Source organism: Thamnophis elegans, chromosome 7 (genome assembly GCF_009769535.1).
Source record: "Thamnophis elegans isolate rThaEle1 chromosome 7, rThaEle1.pri, whole genome shotgun sequence".
Lineage (NCBI taxonomy): Eukaryota > Metazoa > Chordata > Lepidosauria > Squamata > Colubridae > Thamnophis > Thamnophis elegans.
Window position 1 is genome coordinate 15,746,939 of NC_045547.1, and position 23,766 is coordinate 15,770,704.

The 23,766-nt window shown below is 42.8% G+C and overlaps 1 protein-coding gene across 1 annotated transcript in view; it reads left to right on the plus strand.

Annotated features, from left to right (window-relative positions):
* CACNA2D4 (calcium voltage-gated channel auxiliary subunit alpha2delta 4) overlaps positions 1-23,766 on the plus strand; it is a 193,287-nt gene that overhangs the window by 144,337 nt on the left and 25,184 nt on the right. The window contains exons 28-31 of the mRNA XM_032221653.1: positions 14,374-14,435; positions 16,262-16,276; positions 21,609-21,653; positions 23,463-23,525. Coding sequence (XP_032077544.1) covers positions 14,374-14,435; positions 16,262-16,276; positions 21,609-21,653; positions 23,463-23,525 — 185 coding nt within the window. The remainder of the gene's footprint in view (positions 1-14,373; positions 14,436-16,261; positions 16,277-21,608; positions 21,654-23,462; positions 23,526-23,766) is intronic.

Genomic DNA, 23,766 nt, shown 5'->3' on the forward strand with positions numbered 1-23,766 from the left:
TTTTGTTCTAATGATGCAGGTCGCTAGAAAAACAAAAAGATCAAGATGCACAAGATTCAAAGCTAATTATTTTGGGTGAATCTGTGGATTTATGTATATGTTGGGTGTAGAGGGAGGGAAGAGGGAAGGAGGGAAATAGAAATATTTGTGTTAGATGTTGTTAACAAGGTGGACCCAAGATCATCATCTCCCTACAGATAATCCAGAATTGTTTCAGTTCATGAGTTAGGAAACTTCACAAATACCTCCTTACTTTCTCTGGCATATCACTGTCATTCTTTTCTAATGAGAAAAGAAATATTGATCAAAGATTCATCAACCCTTTATTGTCCCTAACTTTGCACTACTTACTACTTATTCATTTGCTAAGCAAATTTATATTTAAATTATTGGTGGGATGTTTAAATTTATATTTATTTGGCACCAGGAAACTATGTATGATGCAGCTAACTCAGCTTTCCATCCTTCCAAAGTTGGCAAAATGAAGACCCAGATTATTAGGGGAAATTTGCAAATTATGTAAAACCCCCAGAGAGTGCTGGAAAGTACTTTGGGACAGTATATAAGTCTAAGTACTATTTCTATTGCTACTGCTATTCTGGGCACCACATTTCTAGAAAGCTGTTGATAGATTAGGCACGGTGGGTTTCACATTTTGTTACCACCGGTTCGACCTGCGTGCGCCCGCTCTCTTCACATGCACCTGGCCTCAAAAACGTGCCTAAACAGGATGGCATAGAGCCCACCCACGATTTCAGCTACTGGTTCGGGTGAACCAGTCCAAAACAGCTGAATACCACCTCTTGATTAGGGCAGGTTCATAGGAAGATGACTTCAGACACACCCCGTGAAGACAAGCTGAAGAAACTGGGGATGTTCAATCTGGAGAAATATCTGAGAGGTAGGTTGCCATTTTTTTTTTACTTCCGATTTGGGCGTGCTTCCGGGCACGTGTGACGTTTCTGCGCATGTGGGTGGGCAGAGCTCCTACCGCCTCTACTACTGGTTCGGCTGATCCAGGCTGAACTGGCAGCAACCCACCTCTGCTGAGAGGCAACACAGTTCAGGCAGTGAAAGGATGCCATAGGGAAGGTAGTCAGGAACTATTTTTCGTGGCTACAAAAACCAGCAATAAGGCATTTAAGTGCAGCTACTTGGATTTCATTTCAATGAAAATATACCAAACTTTTTGATCATAAGCTCTCTCAACAGTGACAGAGGCCACCTGTGGAAGGGTTGGTTCTCTATTCCCAGAGATAATGTATGTGTTACCTTGCTTGCTGGGCCATGGATACACCCCTACTCAACAGATTCTGGATTTTGAGAAGCTATATATTGCCTCTCAAGGAAGGCTTTCCTCCACATTGCAGAAGGTAGATTAGAAAATTATTATGGTTCCTTACAACTCTACGGTTTTATGAGTCTAAGCATTTCATAGCCCTCATTATCTGCTGTGCAAGACAGCAGCCTCAACCCTGCCTAATTGTACTATCAGTACCGGCTGAGAGATTATCCTGTGCTTTTAAAGACTTTTCTTGGTTGTTTCTTCTTCTCAAAATGGAGTACAGAATTAAAGACACGCTGAAATGTTGCATGAATTAAGGACTAAGCTACACTTCCGTTGCTATCATCTGATGTTTAATTAGGATCCAACCCCAACTGTGCAGAATATAATGGCGTGGCATGGATTTTGAAGCTATGGTATCAGAGTTCTGTGTCTCCAATGCAAGCTCCATGCCCAAAATGCAGAGTATGCTCTCTTATTTGGGGACTATGGTTAATACTATAAGAGTATGTATATGGCAGCAGTCATATATGGCTATAGTTCAGGTAGCAGAGCAGGTTCACCAGATCATGAAATATAGGGAGTGATTTGTGAAAAATATCCCATATGGGCAAGAATGAAAGGGAAGGATGAACAGGAAAAAAGAGTAATGTGGATAAAAGGAAGGAACTCTTGAACGGATTATGATGCTTTTAGGCTTAATTTCCCCCCCCACACACACACACACAGACACTTTTATTTTCTGAATACAACCTACTTGACACACCTTAACCCTGTGGCACGTTTGTTGTTTAAATTTTCCTATTGCGATTTTTGGCTGTGCCTATGCTAGAGGCAAATCAGCAGATTTCCATGACAACACCTGCCTGTTCTTATTAAATCATCATACAGGGGGACGAGCAATGCTAGGGTCAGGAAGCCCTCCATAGCCAATATCCGTAATGAAAGCAACTGCTAATAATATCATTTCTTGAGTGTATAATGTGGTATGCAGAGAATTCTCACTGTGCTAGAGAACAGGAAGATGCACTGTAGATGGCAAGATAGAATAGTATTCATGAAAGTAGCAATAATAAGTAGCTATCTGTGGGAATGGGACAACTTACCACAGGCAATTCACTGCAGTCAACTCACCATGGCCAAATTGCCATGAGACAATGTAATAATTCTATTTCATTTTTTTATAATAAATAAACATTATTTTCATTTTTGCCATGCACATTTCATTCTGTCCTTCCTTTTGCATCTTTTCTTTAATGATTCTATTCCACTGTTTCTTTGATATTATTATTTGATACTCTTGACCCACAGCGAGTTGTCCTGCAGTGAGTTGGTCATGGAAAGCTGGCCATGATGACTTAGCCGTGGCAAATTGTCATAGACCTGCCATCTGTAGACTCCTTGGTGGAGAAGGCAGTGTAGTTTGGAAATTCTTATAAATGGCCATGAAATGATCACAGCAAAGAAATGTGAATCAGAGACTGGTAGTGTCCCAGTCCCCTCTCTTGACTTAGGAATAATCATAGAAAGCTACATTTGCCTCTGAAATTCAACTTCTTCCCTACCTCAATTTAGTTCAAATGTTCCACTTCTACCACTTTTGAACTCAGAGCTCAAGCAGTAACTGTAGAAACCTCTCGCATCAATGGGAAGTCCAGAAGTCATTCTGAAAGCTATTTATGAAAAACCCACTTAAAAAACATGCTTGCGTGAATGGCGTTATGAATTCTCATATTTATTCAAATTTGTTTTATGAGATTATACACCACGCGACCGTTTTTGCAGCATCAGAACATTTGCAGTTTCATAGTCAACCAATGTCATTCTCCAACATGAAGCACATGACATTTTAATTCTGCAAAACGCATTACCAAGTGCAGTCACAAAAAAGCTGCTGATTTGCACAAGCGACTGTTTATGCAGGCTTAAAACAATGCAAAACGTGATGCCTTGTAGTCACAAAGGCGTAAGATCTTTTTTTTTTTAGATGATATTTTGGCCAGTTACATAATAGTCCATTGCCACATTATAGAAAACGAAGAGGAAGCTTTCTTTAGAAGACAGCAGGCAGCTTCTGAAGAAACAATTGTGAACTTTTTCTTTGGAAAAAGAAAAGTGAATTTGCACAAACTGTTAGGCTATTGTGGGAGCTGTTATTCACTCTTTTAGGGAGAGAAATAAGCACTCCCACAGTTTAATGATGTCATGCAGGAGCAGCTTCTCAGACATTATACTTTAAGGTACGAATGAAAGGTCTTTATTTGCCAATTACAGAATATTTTAATATGAATATCTGTGCAAGCAGAAATGCAAAAAGACCTATGATTATGCACATCTGAGTTATAGTTAGAATAAGTCCCTTTCCTCTTCTAGCCTCCCCCTCAAAAAAAGTTATATAGAATTATGGAAAACAATTTATTATAAAATCCCCCTGTCATTTCCCCAAATCCTCACTTCTCAAGCTTTTAGACTAATTCCCATGCAGACCTGTGTTGCAGTGCATCTCGACTTTCTTTTGACCAGAATATGTGAAAAGCTCTACCTTCCTTTTTAAATCTACATCTTTGGCTAATGATCCCCAAAATGGACTCACTCTTCTCCTTAAACAGAACTGAATTCATAATGAACTCTCAAAAGGCCTTCCACTTTATTTCTGTTTCTGCCTCAATTAACTTCATGAATTTGTTGCACTTGATTACTTCTATGGTATAAATGCTCAGCATCCCATAAACCAGAGGAAAGCTTTAACGTTCAGATTTCACAGAGGAGTATTCTGTGCTCGCAAAGCTTCCCTTGGTTTTCCCCATGCAAAACCTAACAGAAACTTCAGAGGCATCAGGAAAATTAAGAGCATTGTTAAATGTTGCCATGCTGCTTGCCAAAATATACTTCCTTTCATCCAGTCCACAGTTTGAAAAAGGTTTGGAAAAAAACAACTTATCTAGTTCTATTTAGGCTTTACGGTTTGAGAATCCATAGATCCGGCTACTTTATGAATGTTCCTGCTTGACAACTTCTGTTTAATGGGTCTGTTCTTTGATTGATGGCGAGGACGTCAATAGCAAAACCATAAAGTTTTACATCTATGCCATTGAGTTTATGGTCAACATCATTAATGGTGATGTGTAAGTCCAACTATGGTCACAGCCTGAAGTGGAGATATTGTAGTCAATAGAAAATTCACATTCTTAGAAAACCTGGACAAAATAACCCAAAGAAGGCTGGATTCAACAGAAATAACTTATTTATTTCCTTCTTCCAATCGTGTCAGAATAAACTATATGTTTTCATCTAGTTTTGTCATCACACACCGTTCCATGTTCAAATTTGATTTCCAGATACCTCTTACCATATTACTTGGATGCTGCATAGTGCTTAAGCTATTACCCAGTAGAGGTAGAAAAAAATGATGAATGGGTAGCATCTTTAGACCAAACAATCAAAAATAATAATTTGGTGCACTTGCAAACAATACTCTTAGATATAGCCCTTCCCCACTTGCACTTAACTGTGGCATGAACATTCTTGGCTACTCTTAATTCTGCCACATCCTAATGAGATTGTCTGGATTTGATAAGCTGTGATGGCAGGGATTTGCTTGATAAAATTGGGGAGAGGGAACCAGTTCTCTCTCTCTCTCTCTCTCTCTCTCTCTCTCTCTCTCTCTCTCTCTCTCTCTCTCTCTTTCCCCACCCTCTCTCTCCCCCCTCCCTCTTTCTCCTGTTTCACAGGGCAAACCACTCCATGCCCGTCAGCTGTGATTCACACTGCATAGAAGAGAAGAGAAGGAAGGGACCTTGGGGGTCTTCTAGTCCAACCCCCTGCTTAGGCAGGAAACCCTACGCCATTTAAGACAAATGGTTATCCAATATCTTCTTAAAAACTCCCAGTGTTGGAGCATTCACAACTTCTGGAGGCAAGCTGTTCCACTGATTAATTGTTCTAACAGTCAGGAAATTCCTCCTTCGTTCTAAGTTGCTTCTCTCCTTGACTAGTTTCCACCCATTGCTTCTTCTTCTGCCCTCAGTTGCTTTGGAGAATAGCTTGACTCCCTCTTCTTTGTGGCAACCCCTGAGATATTGGAAGACTGCTATCATGTCTCCCCTAGTCCTTCTTTTCATTAAACTAGACATACCCAGTGCTTTTGAACTTGAGTTTTAGGGGTTTTTTTCCCCTGGAATACCTGAGCAAATGTTGACATATAGCTAAATTACCTGGTTTAGCCATTTGTTGAAATCCATCTCACCTCCATCCCCATCCTAACTTAAGAAGACTCAGCTGGGGATCTTGCAGAAGAGGCGAGGGATACAAAGCTGAATGAATCTCCCAAATCTTTCCTTTTACATACCCAGAAAGCAGTTAAGTGAGGAGAGCACTATTCGCCAGCATCAAGCCCATGAAAGAGAGGGATTCCCAATGGGGACAGCAAATGTATTGCTGGTAAACATGTTTCATCCAGGTCAAGGATTGGTGGACAGCACCTTAGTTGGGCCATGGAAGAAATGCCTTAAAACAGGGGTGTCAAACTCAAGTTCATTGAGAGCCACCTCAGGGTTGTGTTTGACCTCAGGGGGCCTTGGTGGGCATGGCCACAGTGGACGTGACCAGCTCGATATCACACATGTTGGGGGCCCGAGCACTCTGCTAGTGAAAATGGACTCCCGAGCTTCATTTTCGGCTGCGACGGCCTCCTGCAAACTTCTTCCAGCAAAAATGGAGCTCTGGAGAATCCTTCGCTGTTTCCAGACCTAAGCACCCCACAGGCCTGATCTGGCCCCCTGCCTGAAAAGGAGCAGCATGCCATAATTGAGAGCAGCAGCATCAGTCTTGCCCCCAGTGGCTCTATCAGGAGCACAACTGCACTATCAAGCCAACATTTTCCAAATCTCAAGGAGGAGGGAGGCGCTTAGCCGAGTATTGGACCAATTGTAACTTTGGCTTGGGTTTTCATTTAAAACATTGATCATGCTGAAGAAAAGCAGGCGAGCAAATGAATGTTGTGTGCCCGGTCCTTGTTGGGGGAAGTGTGTGCTTGGTGCCCACGCGCTGTGTTTTAACAGACAGAAAGGCACCCTGACACAAGCGCCAACAACACACACACACACACACACAAAGCAGGCAGATATAGTACAAATCTGTAAAAAGTGCTGGAGTCAAAACTCCCTTTTGTCACCTTCTGGGCAAATCATTCCTAAGTAACCAAAATGAGAAAGGACAACCTGTGCCCTTTTCTCTTCCTGCTTTCTTCACCAGATGTCTCCTTCACAAAGACTGGCTGATCTCAAGGGCTGGCCCCTGGGTAGCAGGCACGAGTTGTGTGCGCGCGTGCGTGCGCGTGTGTGCGCATGAACCCCCCCCCTTCCCCCTCCCTCCCCCCACACAAACACGCATTTAGATAACTATTTTGGCTCCCTTTTGTGGTACCGCATCTCAGGGCTCTCGTGTTCGCCGGGGATGCAATAACGGAAAAGAAATCCGGGAAAAAGTAGATGGGCGAGAAAGCAGCTTCTCGTGTGAAAAAAAAAAACCTCTTTTCTGGGATCAAAACTTTCAACGGAGGAGCCTTTGGCCAACAAACAGGCTCCTTCTCCACCCTCCCCTCCAACATCTTCGTCATCGTCATCCTCCTCTCATTCAAGTAGCTCTTCTTCTCTCTCTCCTCTCTCTCTCTCTCTCTCTCTCTCTCTCTCTCTCTCTCTCTCTCTCTATCTATCTATCTATCTCTGTATCTCTTTATCTCTCCCTCTCTCCTCAGCTACCAAACGGTCCCCAGCCAGCCTGCCCGCTGGCTCCTCTCTCCCTTCGCAGCCTCCATGTCTGGCACTTTCCCGGGCGAAACGGCTCCTTGTTGGGCACCGAGGAAGACCCGGCGGTCTTGAGAAAGGGACGTCCGCCAGGATCAGACCCAGCCCGCCCGGGACTGCAGAAACAAGGGCAGCGCCGGCTCTTCCAGAGCTGGCAGGTACCGCGTCCCCCGTCCGCTTCCCCGGATCTGGCTCGATCCCAAATGTCCGCCCTAGAGTGGCCCTTCGCCGGCCACTCGCCGCCAACCGGGGCGCCCCCGCACCTTCTCTCGGGGTCCCGAGGGAGCGACGCTTCCCTGTGGACGGCCAGCGGAGGGAAGCCTCCTGGGAAAGCCGGGGACCCCCTCCCACCGAGCCAAGCCCCGCCACTTACCGGTCTCCTCGGCCTGGGACGGGCGCTGCTCGGGGTCGCCCGGAGCCCCCCTGCCTGGCTAGCCCCAGTTTCCAGGGCCAGGGAGCGTAAGGCTGGCGGGGCACCGCTCGGCATCAGCCCCCTTTTAGCCCCGCGTGGCTCCGGAAGCGGTGGAAGCGCGGCCGGGGAGCCCGCGCGGGAAAGGCTGGGGACGACGCGCGGAGCGGTCGCCAAAGCGCCAAGTGGGCAGGAGGAGGAGGAGGAGGGAGGGGAGGCAAGGAGAGACCGAGCGGGTGGAGTGACAGCTGGGGGGGTACATCGGCGATGACAGCAATGCACACGCAGCACACACGCGCGCGCGCGCACTCACACACACACATTCCCAGTGCGAAGGGACTGACTCAGAGGTGCGGGCAGGCTCCACTTTCCCTCCCTCCCCAGCCTCAAAGTCCAGGCCGGGTCCAGGACTCCGAAGGGGGCCCCCGTTCTCTCCCTTCCCGCCCCTTCAGCAGGTGCTTTTGCGTGGCTGGAATTCCTTTCCTTCCTTCCTTCCTTCCTTCCTCCCTCCCTCCCTCCTTCCTTTCTAACATCCCTCCCGCTTCATAACCTCTCTCCCTCCTTCTTCCTTCCTTCCTACACTCTCTCTCTATCTCTTTCTTTCCTTCCTTCCTCCCTCCCTCCTTCCTTCCTTCCTTCCTAACCTCCCTCCCTCTCTCTTTCTTTCCTCCCTCCCTCCTTCCTTCCTTTCTCCTTCTATCCTTCCTAAACCATCTGCCTCTTTCTTTCTTTCCTCTCTCCCTCCCTCCTTCCTTCCTAAGATCCCTACCTCCTTCTTAACTTCCCTCCCTCCTTCCTAACCTCTCTTCCTCCTTCCTTCCTTCCTACATTCCTTCTTTCTTTCCTTCCTTCCTTCCTCCCTCCCTCCCTCCTTCCTTTCTAACATCCCTCCCTCTTCATAACCTCTCTCCCTCCTTCTTCCTTCCTTCCTACACTCTCTCTCAATCTCTTTCTTTCCTTCCTTCCTCCCTTCCTTCCTTCCTAACCTACCTCCCTCTTTCTTTCTTTCCTCCCTCCCTCCTTCCTTTCTCCTTCTATCCTTCCTAAACTATCTACCTCTTTCTTTCTTTCCTCTCTCCCTCCCTCCTTCCTTCCTAAGATCCCTACCTCCTTCTTAACTTCCCTCCCTCCTTCCTAACCTCTCTTCCTCCTTCCTTCCTTCCTACATTCCTTCTTTCTTTCCTTCCTTCCTCCTTCCTTCCTTCCTCACCTCCCTCCCTCTTTTTTTCTTTCTTTCTTTCCTCCCTCCCTTCTTCCTAACCTCTCTCCCTCCTTATTCCTTCCTTCCTTCCTTACTTCCCATAACCCCCGTCATTCAAAGCAGGGTAACCTTTGGGCGCTCAGCCTCTGCCCAAAGCAGGTCCACCCGGAGACCCACAGCTCTTTTTCCTGCTTTGCTCTTTTTTCCTGCTTGACTTGAGAGAAAAAAGCCAGGAGGGTCTGCAGAGGAATTGAAGAGAAAGCCTTTGACATCTGCACAGGGAACAACCAGCCAAGCAACACCAACATCACCCCTGGGAAAAATTGAGGCCCGTGACCCTGTTTCCCAGCCAGTTTGGGGTCGCAGGGATCCAGCTCAAGAGTCATCCGAGGCCTCTGCTCCTGGGGCCTGTCTAAAGAGGCCGGATCTCCTGGGGAAAGGGAGAAAGAGCAAGTGAAGGTTGTGTGGAAAGATGGTTACATTTTGGGTGTAAATTCTGCAGGGCAGTTGTTGAAAGAAAGCGATGAGCCAGAGACCAGCCACGGCGATGGTGCATTCATGGGTACTTTAATATAACCCTCAACGGTGAGCTTTAAGCTACATTTCATTCCTCCTTTTAGGTGTTACCCTAAAATTCAGTGAAGAGCCGAAACTGTATTTTATAGAAAATGTGAATGACATATCAGACTCCTTTGCAGTTATTCTGCCACCTTAATTTCCAGCAATTAGAACAATTGGGACAACTTGCCTCCAGAAGCTATGAATGCTCCAACACTGGAATTTTTTAAGAAGAGGCTGGATAACCATTTGTCTGAAATGGTATAGAGTTCCCTGCTTGAGCAGGGGGTTGGACTAGAAGACCTCCAAGGTCCCTTCCAACTCTGTTATTCTGTTATCTCTAGATTCCTATATAGTGGAGAATCATCATCTTCTTCTTCTTCTTCTTCTTCTTCTTCTTCTTCTTCTTCTTCTTCTTCTTTTTTTTTTTTTTTTACAGATTTTGTATTTTAAATAAATCTCCCTTCTTTCTCTCTGGACTCTCTGTGACTACTTCTAAAAGCTAAATCTTGCAAACATTATTTTTAACAACTCTCCCTTCATTCTCTCTGTCCTATTACTTTGCTGGTTTTTTTAAATAATATTTTTATTGTTTTTGTATCACAAATTCCATTGCCATTTCTATACTGAACAGTTTGTTTTCTAGGTGTCCAAAGTGTTAAAATACAAACATCATAAACATATATGTGATAATATCAATTGTTATTGAAAAGTATACCGTCTTCCATTATGATATCAATTATATAACCATCCATTTCTATATTGAACAGTGTGTTTTCTAAGTGTTCAGAGTTTTTTTATATATATATATATATATATATATATATATATATATATATATATATATATATATATATATATATATATATATATATATATATATATATATATATAAAGTCACAACCCCTGGTATGCCCCAATTATGGGAGGAAGCTAACTGCTTCCATTCTCTGTCCATCGGCTCGTCACAAGAGACTATCCAGACAGAAAGCCCAATATTTTACTGTTGCCTTTGTTACATTTGTGTAGTATTTGTGCTGATAAATAAATAAAGGGAGACTAGTATAGATCTATTTCAAGCTATTTAGCTCTCATCAGCTAGCCCCGTAAGGATATGCGCGCGCGCGCGCGCGCACACACACACACACACACACACTTTGCTGTTGTTTGTCAACTTGCAGTGTCTTAAGTTCTTTATTGCCCTAAGCTTCCTCCATTGCCTTAAAACAGTGATGGCTAACCTTTTCTGGACCGAATGCCCAAAGTGCACACCTGAACCCCCCAAATGCAATGTGCGTGTGGCCCCCGCACATGCGCACACTCTCCCCACAAGGGCATGTGCTCCCCGCAAGCAATATGCCCCATGTGCATGCCTGTATGGAGGCCCCTGCTTGAGCCCTGCCACTCCTGCACATCCCCACACACGCACCCCCACATGCACGGCAGAAGCCCAAAGACTAACTGGCTGGCAGGAGGCACGCATGCGTGCACGGCAAAGCTGAACTAGGACGACAGCTCGCATGCCCACAGAGAGGGCGCTGCATGCCACCTGTGGCATGCGTGCCATAGGTTCGCCATCATGGCCCTAAAAAATGCGCCTTAAAGGAAACAGGGGGGGGGGAATGAAATGATGGGCAGATGACTTATTCTGAACACCATCAAAGAGAACAAAGTTATCTGTGCAATTTGGGAACATCTTTTGATAACGGGGCGTTGGGTAAGTCTGAGCCAGTGACTTGCTCTTTGGCCAGCCTACTTCACCGGATTACTGGGAGAATTTAGAGCCATGCATGTAAGCCTGAGCTCCTGAACAAAAAACAAAAAATCGGAATATAAATTGAACAGTAAATAAATCCCTGGGCCCATCAAGGTTTATAAAGGGGGGAAAAATATTTATTTTAAAAGCGCACGCGCGGACGGGGTGCAAATGTGGACGCAGATGCACACGCTCACATTTGCAAATCAGTAGGGAATGTAAGTGAATACCACCCCTCATCCTAGAGAAAGGCCCAAAGTCACCTAACAAGTTCTCATGCCTAAGGCAGGACTAGAACTCACCATCTCCCAGTTTGCTGCCTGGTGCCTTAACCACTCGAGACTATATGCTGCAAGAAGTCTTTTATTGATTTCCTATTATTCAGGTTTTTATCCAGCCCTTTTTTTTAAGGTAGCAAATAAATAGGCAAAACAAAATATGGATTAAATTCACAGCCTTCATTTGCCCGGTAAACCAATGGATCTTTTAAAATCTTTGGCTTAAGTGCACAGTTCATTACTATGCATTGTCTCAGAAAAATGCTTCAGGGCTCATTGGGTGCAAATGCCACACTTGTGCATAACTCTTTAAAGCAATTGCGCTCACATGTGTGCGTGTCTGCGTGAGTGTGAGCATGCAGTATAAATTTTCAAACCACATTACTCTTTTTTGTATTATTTAAAAGCTGTCTAAATAGCTTTTAGGACCCAAGTGCATAGTTATCGCTGACAATGTGTTTCTTTCAGTGATGCAGAAATGCAGCTTGAACAGAAGGGTGCGTCCTTTTCATTTTATATTAATTCAAGGCTCAGACAGGAAATTACACAGGTCTATACTCATCCCAAAAATGCATGCTCACAAGGTTTTTAATCCAACAATGGCAGATGTGGGCCTGATATCCGAGTAAGAACTGTAATGCGAGAATATGGCAGGCCCCAAATTAGCTCTATAATAGGTTCTCACGTCCCTCTGTCTTTTCTTCCCCGATATCTTCCTATTTTATTTTTCACTAGCTGATAATTTGGCATTGCTCAGGTATTTATTTTTAGGGGGGAAATGTCCGGACCAGTGATGGATTTCCATTCTTTCATGCACGCGATGCTTCTGTGCATGCGTCCAGGCAGGTGGGCGGAGCCTCCCGCCGCTGCCATTACGGGTTCGCCTGAACTGGGCTGAATTGGAAGCAACCCACCTCTGGTCCAGACCAAACATAATTTCTAATGTTGGATTTTCTCCCTTACCAGAGGGAGCCCTCTTGTGGAGTACTGTGGAGTACTGTTACCATGGCAACTCCACTGTACAGTAGAAGCCATTTTAAAGCACAACAGGTTATATCTTAACAGAACACACACACCGCGTGGTGTTAGGGGTGTCTTACCCCCACAGTATTTTTTCCCCCAGAGGGTAAGTCATCTGTGTACCAAGTTTGGTTGAAATTGCTCAAGGCATTCCAATGCTGGAACACACAAACACACACACACACACACACACACAAATACACACACACAGAGAGAGAGAGAGAGAGAGAGAGAGAGAGAGAGAGAGACTTTAACTACGTACATCACAATCTTAATTTTTGCAATAACTGTTCTGACAGCAAGTATCTTTGGGATAGGCAAGTGACAAAACACATGTTATAATGCAAGCTTTTCAGGTATTGTGCATGTGGCATCACAAGGATGGGACTTGTCTAATGACATTGTGACAACTTTCTGGTTTCCAGAACATCATGGCAACTTTCTAACACCCTTCTTAGTTGGATTTACGTACGCCTTTCATAGAATGCAAAGAATGAAAAACAGGAAGATTTCATTTTACTTATTTAAGACATTTCAAGCATTTGTTTATTTAAGACATTTCACATTAATCCCTCCTCTGGAAAACATTGCAAAGATGAAGGCACAACAATATATTTATACCAATCTATGTAAATTGATGCAACAAAGCCAGTCCAGTGCCCTTTTTTCCATCATTGTCACTTTGAGAATACCATGCTTTTAAAATGAATGAATTGTAAAAGTCTTCCCTTAAAACCAAAGCTCAACCTGGCAGAAGTATGTAATAAGGCAATTCCATTTGTCCTGCTGACAGAAATACTTGACTTTCCCTCTCCTTAAATTGTGTCCATTCCTGCCGATGATTGCCAAAATTACTGCTTAACTTCATTCCTTTTAGTCAATAAAGATTCGCAGGCAGAACTGTCTCTAAGTTGAGCCATGGCAACTGAACTTATTTTTTTGTTGCCTTGGGATGTTTTGCTGCCCATCTAAAGTAGGGCCAAACTAATCATGCAGTCAGAACCCCATCCATGTGTTATGCGCAATGTCATGTAAGTGGGCATGGCTTTAATCATGCAATTATTTTTTACCCCAGTCATGCCTTATCATGCAAAGGCAAAGACAGGCTACCTTGTTTCTACTGATGGAATAGAAGCCATTCTAGAGATTTTTAACAGCAAAGCCAGCTAGAGTACACTGCATATATGTAAAGGTTCCCCTTGCACATATGCGCTAGTTGTTCCCGGCTCTAGGGGACGGTGCTCATCTCTGTTTCTAAGCCGAAGAGCCAGAGCGGCCAAAGACATCTCTGTGGTCATGTGGCCGGCATGACTCAACGCCAAAGGCGCACAGAACGCTGTTATCTTCCCACCAAAGGGGGTCCCTATTTCTCTACTTGCATTTTTACATGCTTTCGAACGGCTAGGTTGGCAGAAGCTGAGACAAGTAACGGGAGCTCACTCCATTATGCGGCACTAGGGATTCAAACCGCTGAACTGCTGACCTTTCGATCAACAAGCTCATCTTCTTAGCCACTGAGCTACCCTTTTGATGCATATAAGCAATAGTTTATTACCCAAAACAAGAGTATGACTGAATCAATCAACTAAATTGACTAGTTAATTAGTTAATTAAAAAACAATCTTGCAGATTTAATGAAACAGTGGGACAAAAAAATGTACAATTTTAAGCCAAGTTAACAGCTTTCTTCCATCTTTAGGGTAAGATGCTGACTGTGTCCCTTTAATGAACTGTAACTGCAAGAAATGGCTTATATAATTGTCTATGCATCAATTAAAGGAGGAAGGTATTTTGGCAGGCTGTTTTATCTTGATTGTGTTTAGTGGGAGTTAGGTGTCAGAATTTCAGTACAGCAGCTGATAGATCCGGTTCCATTCCCCTCGTTAAACCCCTGACTCTCACTTTCTGATCTGATTCAGCATTTACCTGTTACTTGCACTTAGAAGAGGTGTGACTTCCTCCAGGATCTCTGAGGAAAATGTCAGTTTCGCTCCTATAATACATCTTTTTTTTCTAATCCTTCCCTCTTTTTTTCTTTCCTTTTTTTCTGTTTTCCCCATAGCGGTGGGGGTGCAACTTAAATTGGAATGGCTCCAGCAGAAATTATGGGAAGCCACACAGCAAGTAAGCCTATCAATGTTTTATCAGGGGTGGGCTTCAAAAATTTCAACGACGGGTCCTCTGCCCGGTCGCTGGGTGGCTCTGGCCAGGGTGGGTGTAACCTGCATGTAATCAGCTTCCTGCATGACAGCGGGCAGGGGGGCATTTTTGCCTTCCCCAGGCTCCAGAGGCTTTCCTCGAGCTTCTGGGAGGGCGAAACCTGCCTCCCCCAGAAAAAACGGCCCCATTTCCAGCCTTCTGGAACTTCCAGGAGGCCTATTTTCTCCTCCCCGAGCCTCCGCAGGAGCGCTGCACTTACCTCGCATCCAAAATGGGCCACGTGGAGACTTCTGGGAGAGGCAGGGTGGGAGGGTGGGGCCAGCCAGGGGTGGGATTTGGAGGTTCCCCAAACCGGCCATAATGTTAGCTACAGGTTCTCCCGAACCTAGCCAAACCCGTAGCAGCCCACCGCTGGTTTTAATCAAGATAAAGAGTAAAATAGAGGATCACTACCCCATTTCTAGATAAACGAACCCTATTGATAGGGCTGGACCAAGTGGCATTTCCCATACCAAATTCGCACATGAGTCCTTAGGAAATCTGTATTAAACAGATTTGAGCAAGAGATTAGTTTTTAAATTGCACATTTTGGTAATCCCTTGACAACTTTAATGCTGCATCTGCTGTCAATCTGTTCTGAGAACATTAACAATCCAAAGCCCGGCTTGGCATTAAATCCACTGCAGCTGAAACTCTGAAATGGGGAAATCATATCTACCGGTTCAGTTATCCAAAAGCCACTTTGATTTCATCCAGAATGTTGTACGTGCCCCTTGCACATCTTTCTTAATTAGGATTGTCATTCTTCCTTGCCTTACAAATTGATGCAAATAACTCTTTGGAGAGAATCTGGTGCTCTGTGCATTCAGCGGTGATTTATTTAATCATTTTTCTATCAAAAGTATAGTATCACACAATGTGGTGGATTACTCTAGGTCAGGGGTCACCAACTTTCAGACCTCAGGGACCACTACATTCATAATTTTAATTCCTATTGACCGGTTGGGTGGGCGTGGCTAGGCGGTCATGTGACTGGGTGGACGTGGCCAACTCGATGTCACTCACATTGAGGGGCACCTCACCAGCCTCTACTCGCCCCTCCCCGCCACTTCTAGCCTCACTGCCAATGATTCTTAGGGCCCCAACATCTTGTTTATCTTTGATGGCAGAGATTTTCATTAGTGAAGGATGTACTGATTTCACTGTTCTTTCGATAACCACAATCAACAGCACCTGTGGGAAAAGGCTAAAAAAGGCAGGATGGTAGTATGATTGAAGTTCTGCCCTCGTTTTTTTTACGCATCATTGTAGATGATTCCAAAGGATGTGTCAGCCCAGAGCAAATCTCTCTCCCCTCTCTCTCTCTCCCTCTCTCTCTCTCTCTCTCTCTCTCTCATCTCTATCTGATTTGATTCCATTTGAATGTAATTAAAACCAAATTAATTAATGGATTAATCTAATCCATTATTAATTAATTTGATAAGCCATGTACATTTAATAGGGATTTTCTCATATTAAAAATGTACAATTTAGAAGGCCATTCCTCAACACAGAGAATGGGACAACTGCAATTTTGGAACCTGATACTGACACCTTGGGAAGTGGTATATTTTAAGAGAAAATAAAGGTAAATTTCAACTTTTGCTCATATTTCTGTTCTCAGAATCCACAAAAATTTGTATAGGATGCTTTCTTTCGCTCTGTGTTACTTAACAGTGGATAAGTAAGGAGTGACTAATGGTCTTTTTTTCTCTTTCTGTTTCATGTTGCTTCTGTTTACTACCTTGCAGCCCAATGACACAGATGTAAGTACAAAGATTTAAAGACCAAAATATTCCAGAGTACCTATGGATTATGTGCATCACTAAGCTTTGATTATTGTTTTGTCCTTTGTGGGCAAGATGTGGAGTTTGAATGTTCTTCTTTGTATACCCAAATATTACAGACAAATCAGATTAAGTTGCTAAAGACTGGGAACTGGCACAATAGAAACAGATTTAAAACTGATTAAATCTCAAATATATATGAAATAATCTAGCCAAACACTCTACAAATTCTGTGAAGAAAAAAGAAGTCTTAAAGTATCAACCCCAATAGGAATCTGACTGCGAAGATTACAAAAAGCTGCTTAACAAATCTAAAACTCGGGCAACTGAACTCAGCTTTGTATAACTATCTTTGCAAATGTGGGATAGTTATGCATTGCACAATTTAAATATGAAGCTGTAATGGCATGTTTGAATTACTGGGACAGGGGGAGAGATGCTGCCTAGGGAATGATCAGACAAAAGGAGAGGGGGAACCCACAGCTGCTTAATGGCCAGAGAAAGAAACTCAGATAAGATGCTTCCTAATTTATCAGGCTATAAAAAGAGACAGCGGGAGGCTTATATTTTCAGACTTGCAAGATTCTGTTAATGTAGCCTTTACAATTTTTATCTTTTTAAAAAAATCACCAATTGTCTGAACTCTTAATAGCAATTAAAAACATTCCCAAGAAGGTCTGGTTTGCTTGTCTATTTTAATTCCAATTAATTTAAAAGCAGTTTTACACACACACATGCACACACACACACACACACACACCTGTCTCCTTTATAAGTTGTAAACTTTCTTACATCTATTTCTTGTTAAGCTTTTTGTTCAAAGTTTTTAAATCTTTAAAATCCTTCCCCCCCTCCTTCTTTTTAATCCACAAAGAATATTGACTCACTAAGTGGATTACCTTTATCCTGCCACTCAGAAAAATCTCTCCTTAGCTGTAAATCGATTACATCTGAAAGTGGATAAGAAAGTGAGGCTTTTGAGAACCTTGTGTCCATCGAGCCTGCATCATGGCTGTGAACTTGATTCAAATTGCTTGACTCCCAGCCACTCAGCTCCTGAGCTGACCACAAAAACCTGTTTTTGAATTGAATATTTTCTCTCCTTGTCTGGAAAGACAGCGCCTGCCTGAATATGCCATCTGGCTATCGGTCTCCACCGCAATGCCATCTCCTCTACTTCAGGGATGTTTAGTGTGCAATAAATCCTCCCCCCACAGAAGCTAAACATATTTAAAATCTTAAAACCCATAGTAACCCAGAGTACTTGAGCATCACCAATAAGCAGCTTCTGAAAGCCAAGTGCTTGCTTTCCAGATTTTACATGTCCTGGGCATGCTTTGATGTAGTAGACACAACTCATCTTAAATATATTAAGGAAAACAACTTTATAAGGGATGTGGTGGCTCAGTGGCTAAGACGCTGAGCTTGTCGATCAGAAAGGTCGGCAGTTCAGCGGCTCAAAACCTAGCGCCACGTAACAGAGTGAGCTCCTGTTACATGTCCCAGCTTCTGCCAACCTAGCAATTTGAATTCAAGAAAAAAAATAGGGACCACCTTTGGTGGGAAGGCAACAGTGTTCCATGCACCTTCAGTATTTAGTCATGCCGGCCGCATGATCATGGAGACGTCTTCAGACAGCGCTGGCTCTTTGGCTTTGAAACAGAGATGAGTACCGCCCCCTAGAGTCTGGATCGACTAGCACATTTGAACAAGGGGAATCTTTACCTTTACTTTAAACTTTATATGAAAGACAGACTAATTTGTACACATGAATATCCATTAAGGAATATTTATTGCATTTTCTGCAGCCAGCCATACATTTTAATTATTTTGCAGACGAATACTGAAATGGTAAACAGGCTAGGAGAATATGATTGTCCCAATCAGCTTTTGTCTTTAGGAAATATTTGCATTCCTGTTTGTTAATCAGGGGGACGGGATGTTCACTCTGAAAGCTGATTTGCATCTACATCTCAATTTTAGTCCTCATAGCTTCTTGATGCATTTCATAATATGGAAGCAATTAGAAGATTTTATGGCCAACTTTACAGCTTGGCTTACCCACACAAACAAATAAATGTTTGTATCAAACAAATTCATTTTACATTATCTCTCCCAGAGATGACATTGAATTGAATGGAGGAAACCTCACTTTTTAAAAGCCACCTCAATATATAAAGATAAAAATGGGATTTTTACTTCTCCCCCAAACCTCCCAGAAGCCTCTTATAGTGTCCCTAGTTTTACAAAGATTGCCAAATAGCTTTTTAAACATATATTTTTCATCCACTTTGATATTACTTGCCTTCTGTGAATCATCATCGCCATTACCGTCACTATCATCAAGACCATCGTCGTCATCATTAATCTGTGGAGATTGTGGGCTTATCATCTCTGGCAGTTTTTAAGAAGAATCTTGATAGCCACCTCTCGTGGATGGTTTAATTGTCTTTCCTGCCCACTGCAAGGTGGCTCAGTGACTAAGACACTGAGCTTATCGATCAGAAAGGTCGGCTGTTCAGCGGTTCGAATCCCTAGTGCCGCATAATGGAGTGAGCTCCCGCTACTTGTCGCAGCTTCTGCCAACCTAGCAGTTCGAAAGCATTTAAAAATGCAAGTAGAAAAATAGGGACCACCTTTGGAGGGAAGGTAACAGCGTTCCGTGCGCCTTCGGCATTTAGTCATACCGGCCACATGACCACGGAGACGTCTTCGGACAGCACTGGCTCTTTGGCTTTAAAACAAAGATGAGCACTACCCCCTAGAGTCAGCACTGGCCCCTAGAGTCAACGACTAGTACATATGTGCTAGGGGAACCTTTACCTTTACCTATAGCCCCTTCTAAGTCTGAAATTCCGTGATCATGTTGTTGCTATTGTAAAACACAAAGTAAGTAATGTCTCCTAGAAATTAAACTCTGCTCATAGTGACTCCCTGGATGTGATCATGCAACAATATGCAAGTAGTTGTCTTCTACTAATTAGTCAATCAATCATCTCAGATCATAACATCAGTATAGTGAAACAGAGTAAAATCAATGCAACATATTTGTGTTCAGTAAAATACTCCAAGATCATCTCCTTAGATTTGATTTGATTTGATTATATTTATATGCCGCCCTTTTCCCCCGAAGGGGACTCAGGGCGGCTCACAATTCAAATCAGGGAAGGGGGGTACAGACAAAAAATAAAAGACGAAACATAACAATACATAATTTAAAAACACACAACAGTCATACCATTCGAGACGGGGGCAACAGCTCTTTAGCCCCAGGTCTGTCGGAACAGCCAGGTTTTAACGGCTTTGCGGAAGGCCTGGAGGGTTCGAATCTCCATGGGGAGTTCGTTCCAGAGGGTCAGAGCAGCCACAGAGAAGGCTCTCCTCCGGGTAGTCGCCAGTCGGCACTGGCCGGCGGATGGAATTCGGAGGAGGCCTAATCTGTGGGATCTTAGCAATTGATCCCAAACTGATCTTGGTAGGAAGTTTGTGGTAGAATGGCTTTAACTATAAACTTGGCAGCCTTTCTGGCTGTCCATGTATTTGTACTTTAAATGAAGGAAGATAGTCTATTGATCGGATTTTTATAAGCTGTCCTGCCAATTAGTGACTCTGAATGCTGTATCCTGGCTAAGGCATATAGCTGGCAATCAGAGAACATATGCAGTGTCTTCTATATGTGGAACACCTTATAGATATTTCTTTTCTTTTCTAAATATGGTGCTTGGTGGAATCCTCATTTTATCATAGATTCCAGCTCTAATGTTTCTCTGATTAAGGCTACTCTCGGGCTTTTTGTTATGCCCACTGTTGGGTATTTTTCTAGGTGGAAAGTCTTTTTATTCTTGGCCAATCCCTTTAAGGACTTGATATTAGCAAGTGTTGCTATGTCAGCTTGAGCACTAATATCCAGGGCAGCCTGTTTGAACAGCTAAACACAGACACAAAAATAGGATAAAAATAGGGTGAGATGAATCTGTAGCTGCAATGGAAAGAGAGAGAAGATGGGGGAACAGAACTGGGTGGAGATGTAGAAAAAAGGAAAAGTTAATTGAGGAGAGAAAGAAAGAAGGAAAGGAGAGATAATACCAAAAAAGATAAAAGTCTCCAGGTAAGTATCCCCTTGTAAGTACAGTATAGGTAACCCTCAACTTACAACCATAATTGGGATCAACATTTCCTTCGCAAAGCAAGTTGGTAGTTCAGTGAGTCACCCTCAATTTTATGACCTCTTTTGCCATGGTTGCTAAGGGAATCACTGGAGTGGTTAAGTGAATCATGCAGTCATTAAACAAGCGGATCCAACTTCCCCCATTGACTTTGCTTGTTGGAAGCCAGCTGGGGAGGCTGCAAATGATGATCACATGACTTTGAGACACTGCAGCTGTTGTAAATAAATGTGCTGGCTGCCAAGAAGCCAATACTATCACATGACCATGGGAATGTTGTGATGATCATCAGTGCAAAAACCAGTCATAAGGCACTTTTTGATGAGCCGGGGTGACACAGTGGTTAGAGTGAAGTATTGCAGGCTACTGCTGCTGACTGCCAGCTGTTCGGCAGTTCGATTCTCACTGGCTCGAGATTGACTCAGCCTTCCATCCTTCCGAGGTGGGTAAAATGAGGACCCAGATTGTTGGGGGCAATAGGCTGACTCTGTAAACCACTTAGAAAGGGCTGTAATAGCACTGTGGAGTGTATGTAAGTCTAAGTGCTATTGCTATTTTTTCATTGCCATTGTAACTTTGAATAGTTGCTAAACAAATGGTTGTAAATCAAGGACTACCTGTAATCCCAGGTCTTCAGAGCTTTTCAGCAGGGATTTGAGCAGCATTTGTACTTGTATCCCTTTGCTTGTTTTCAACATTACTTTTAGCCAGTCTAGGATGATCTGAGTCACAGATTATAGTTTCGGGTAGAAACCTTACTTTCTTATCAGGTAAATACAATATTATGAAATATTTACTCAAAGATTTGTCAGCTATTACAGAATTATCTCATAAGGGAAGGGTTTTTTTATAAGTAAAAGCATCAGCATTTCAATTGTAACTCAGTCTTTTCCATAAATATTTTGCATATTACTTGTATCTCTAAATAAACAAATATTTAAATACCAGATTCATGGTCAATATTGCTGATGTTTACTGTTATTGCTAGTGGTTAAAATAATCAGGAAATTCTTTTTAATCTACCTGAATAATATGAGTAGTACTAGAATTAGACAGGAATATTCCATAAAGCCAGACAAAATTCAGCTCACGAAAATGCATCTTAAAATAAGAAACTATTTAAACTCTTTCTCTTCTTTTACCAGTGTAGTAATGTGGAAGGCTTGTGTCCAATGAACTGCCTTGATGACGTAAGTTGTTCAGTCTTCAGTTTTGCTCATATCTGTAATTCAGTGGTTCAGGGCCAAATTTACTTTCACGCTGTATAGAATGCCTGAATCCAGCATAAGAGGAGAGCCAGCATCACTCTTCACTTACTGGTTGTCTTTCTTATGACGTTTTTACAAATGAGATGGTGATAACAAAAGATGGTTATTTATAGAGCATTGCATGACTGCTTTACCTGAAAATCAGATCAAATCTGGTGGTGGTGGATAGCAGGCTGAAAATGCCAAATGATTGTGAGTTGAAACAGGATAAATCAAGAAAGTGAGCATTCTCTGAAGCAGCTCTCTATTTTGTCCCAAAATAAAATTCTCTCTTATTGTTAGAGGTTTCCAAATACACAAGAAGACAAGGCATTTTCGGAGACCAATCTTAGGCCAGCCATGGTTTTCGTTATGCAGAATTAAAGTATTATTTTTAATTGGTATTTTTCATTGGTGTATATATGCTATTAATTTAATGTAGACTGCTTAGAGTCATTCCAGATGATGGTATGTAGAAATCTGATAAACAAGTGAAAATAAATAGTTTTTCATAGGTCTGCCTCATTGACATAAAAAGGTAAAGACAGCAGGAACGTTTGTTTTCAGTAAATGTTGCATTCCTTCTAGTATAACTTAGGATGAACTCAAAGTATGAGTGGCGAAAAGCAGCATGGCTAGGGTAAAAGCCAAAATGGCTAAAACGTATCTTTTCTCCTTCCTTCCCCTTTCCTTTCCTTCTATTTTTCTCCTTTCCTTCCCTTCCCTTTCCCTTTCCCCTTCCCTTTCCTTTCCTCTCCTTCTATTTTTCTCATTTCCTTTCCTTCCCCTTCCCTTTTTTCTTTCCTTTCCTTCTATTTTTCTTCTTTCCTTCCCTTCAGTTTCCCTTCACTTTCCCTTTCCTTTCCCTTTCCTTCAGTTTTCCTTCTTTTCCTTTCCTTCCTTTTCCCTTTCCCCTTTCCCTTCCCCTTCCCTTTTCCCTTCCCTTTTTTCTTTCCTTTCCTTCTATTTTTCTCCTTCCCTTCACTTTCCCTTCACTTTCCCCTCACTTTCCCTTTCCTTCAGTTTTTCTCCTTTTCCTTTCCTTTCCTTCCTTTTCCCCTTCCCTTTCCCCTTTCCCTTCCCCTTCCCTTTTCCCTTCCCTTTTTTCTTTCCTTTCCTTCTATTTTTCTCCTTCCCTTCCCTTCACTTTCCCTTCCCCTTCCCCTTCATTTTCTCTTTCCTTTCTCTTTCCTTTAGTTTTTCTCCTTTTCCTTTCCTTTCCTTTCCTTCCCTTTCCCTTTCCCTTTCCCCTTTCCCTCCCCCTTCCCCTTCCCCTTCCCCTTCCCTTTGCTTTCCTTTCCTTCTATTTTTCTCCTTTCCTTCCCTTCCCTTCCACTTTCACTTCCCTTTCACTTCCCTTTCACTTCCCTTTCCTTTCCTTTTCCCTGATCTATAGTCTGTTGATCAACTGAAAGGCTGCTCTTGCCAGATCGAAACTGAGCCTTTCATGATTTCAAAGATCTCATCTAATAGAGATGAGATTGTTAAGCCTTAGTCTACTTTTATGCAGTCTTCAGGAGAGAGAAAGTTAAAAGGGGTTCCATAAAAAAAGTGCTTAATCCCACTTATTTTGATTCTGGTCTCCCCATGGCTTGTTTCATCCTTGCCTGGTATTTCCCATACCCAACAGATTATTCTTACAGGAATGCATCCCTCAACATGGAAAGGCTGCTCTTGGGGTCTATTCTTGACCTAAAACTTCTCCCCAAACTTTAACCTTTTTCTGAAGAATCTGTCTTTTTCTTCCTGCAGAAACTGAGTTGCTACCTTATTGATAACAATGGATTCATACTTGTTTCCAAAATTTCCCAACAGGTAAGAAGGGATGAATGAATGAATGAATGAATGAATGAATGATGAATGAATGAATGAATGAATAGCTCTTGATCTTATTTATCAGGAGAAAGACTAAATTAAAAAAAACAGACTAAGAAATCACTACCTGTATTTCCAAGGTTGCTCGCATTTACACTCCTGCAAAGTCTGGCATACAATTCTGAATGCCACCTGTTCTTCATAATGCAGAAAAAGAGAAATATTCATTACATGTGAGGTA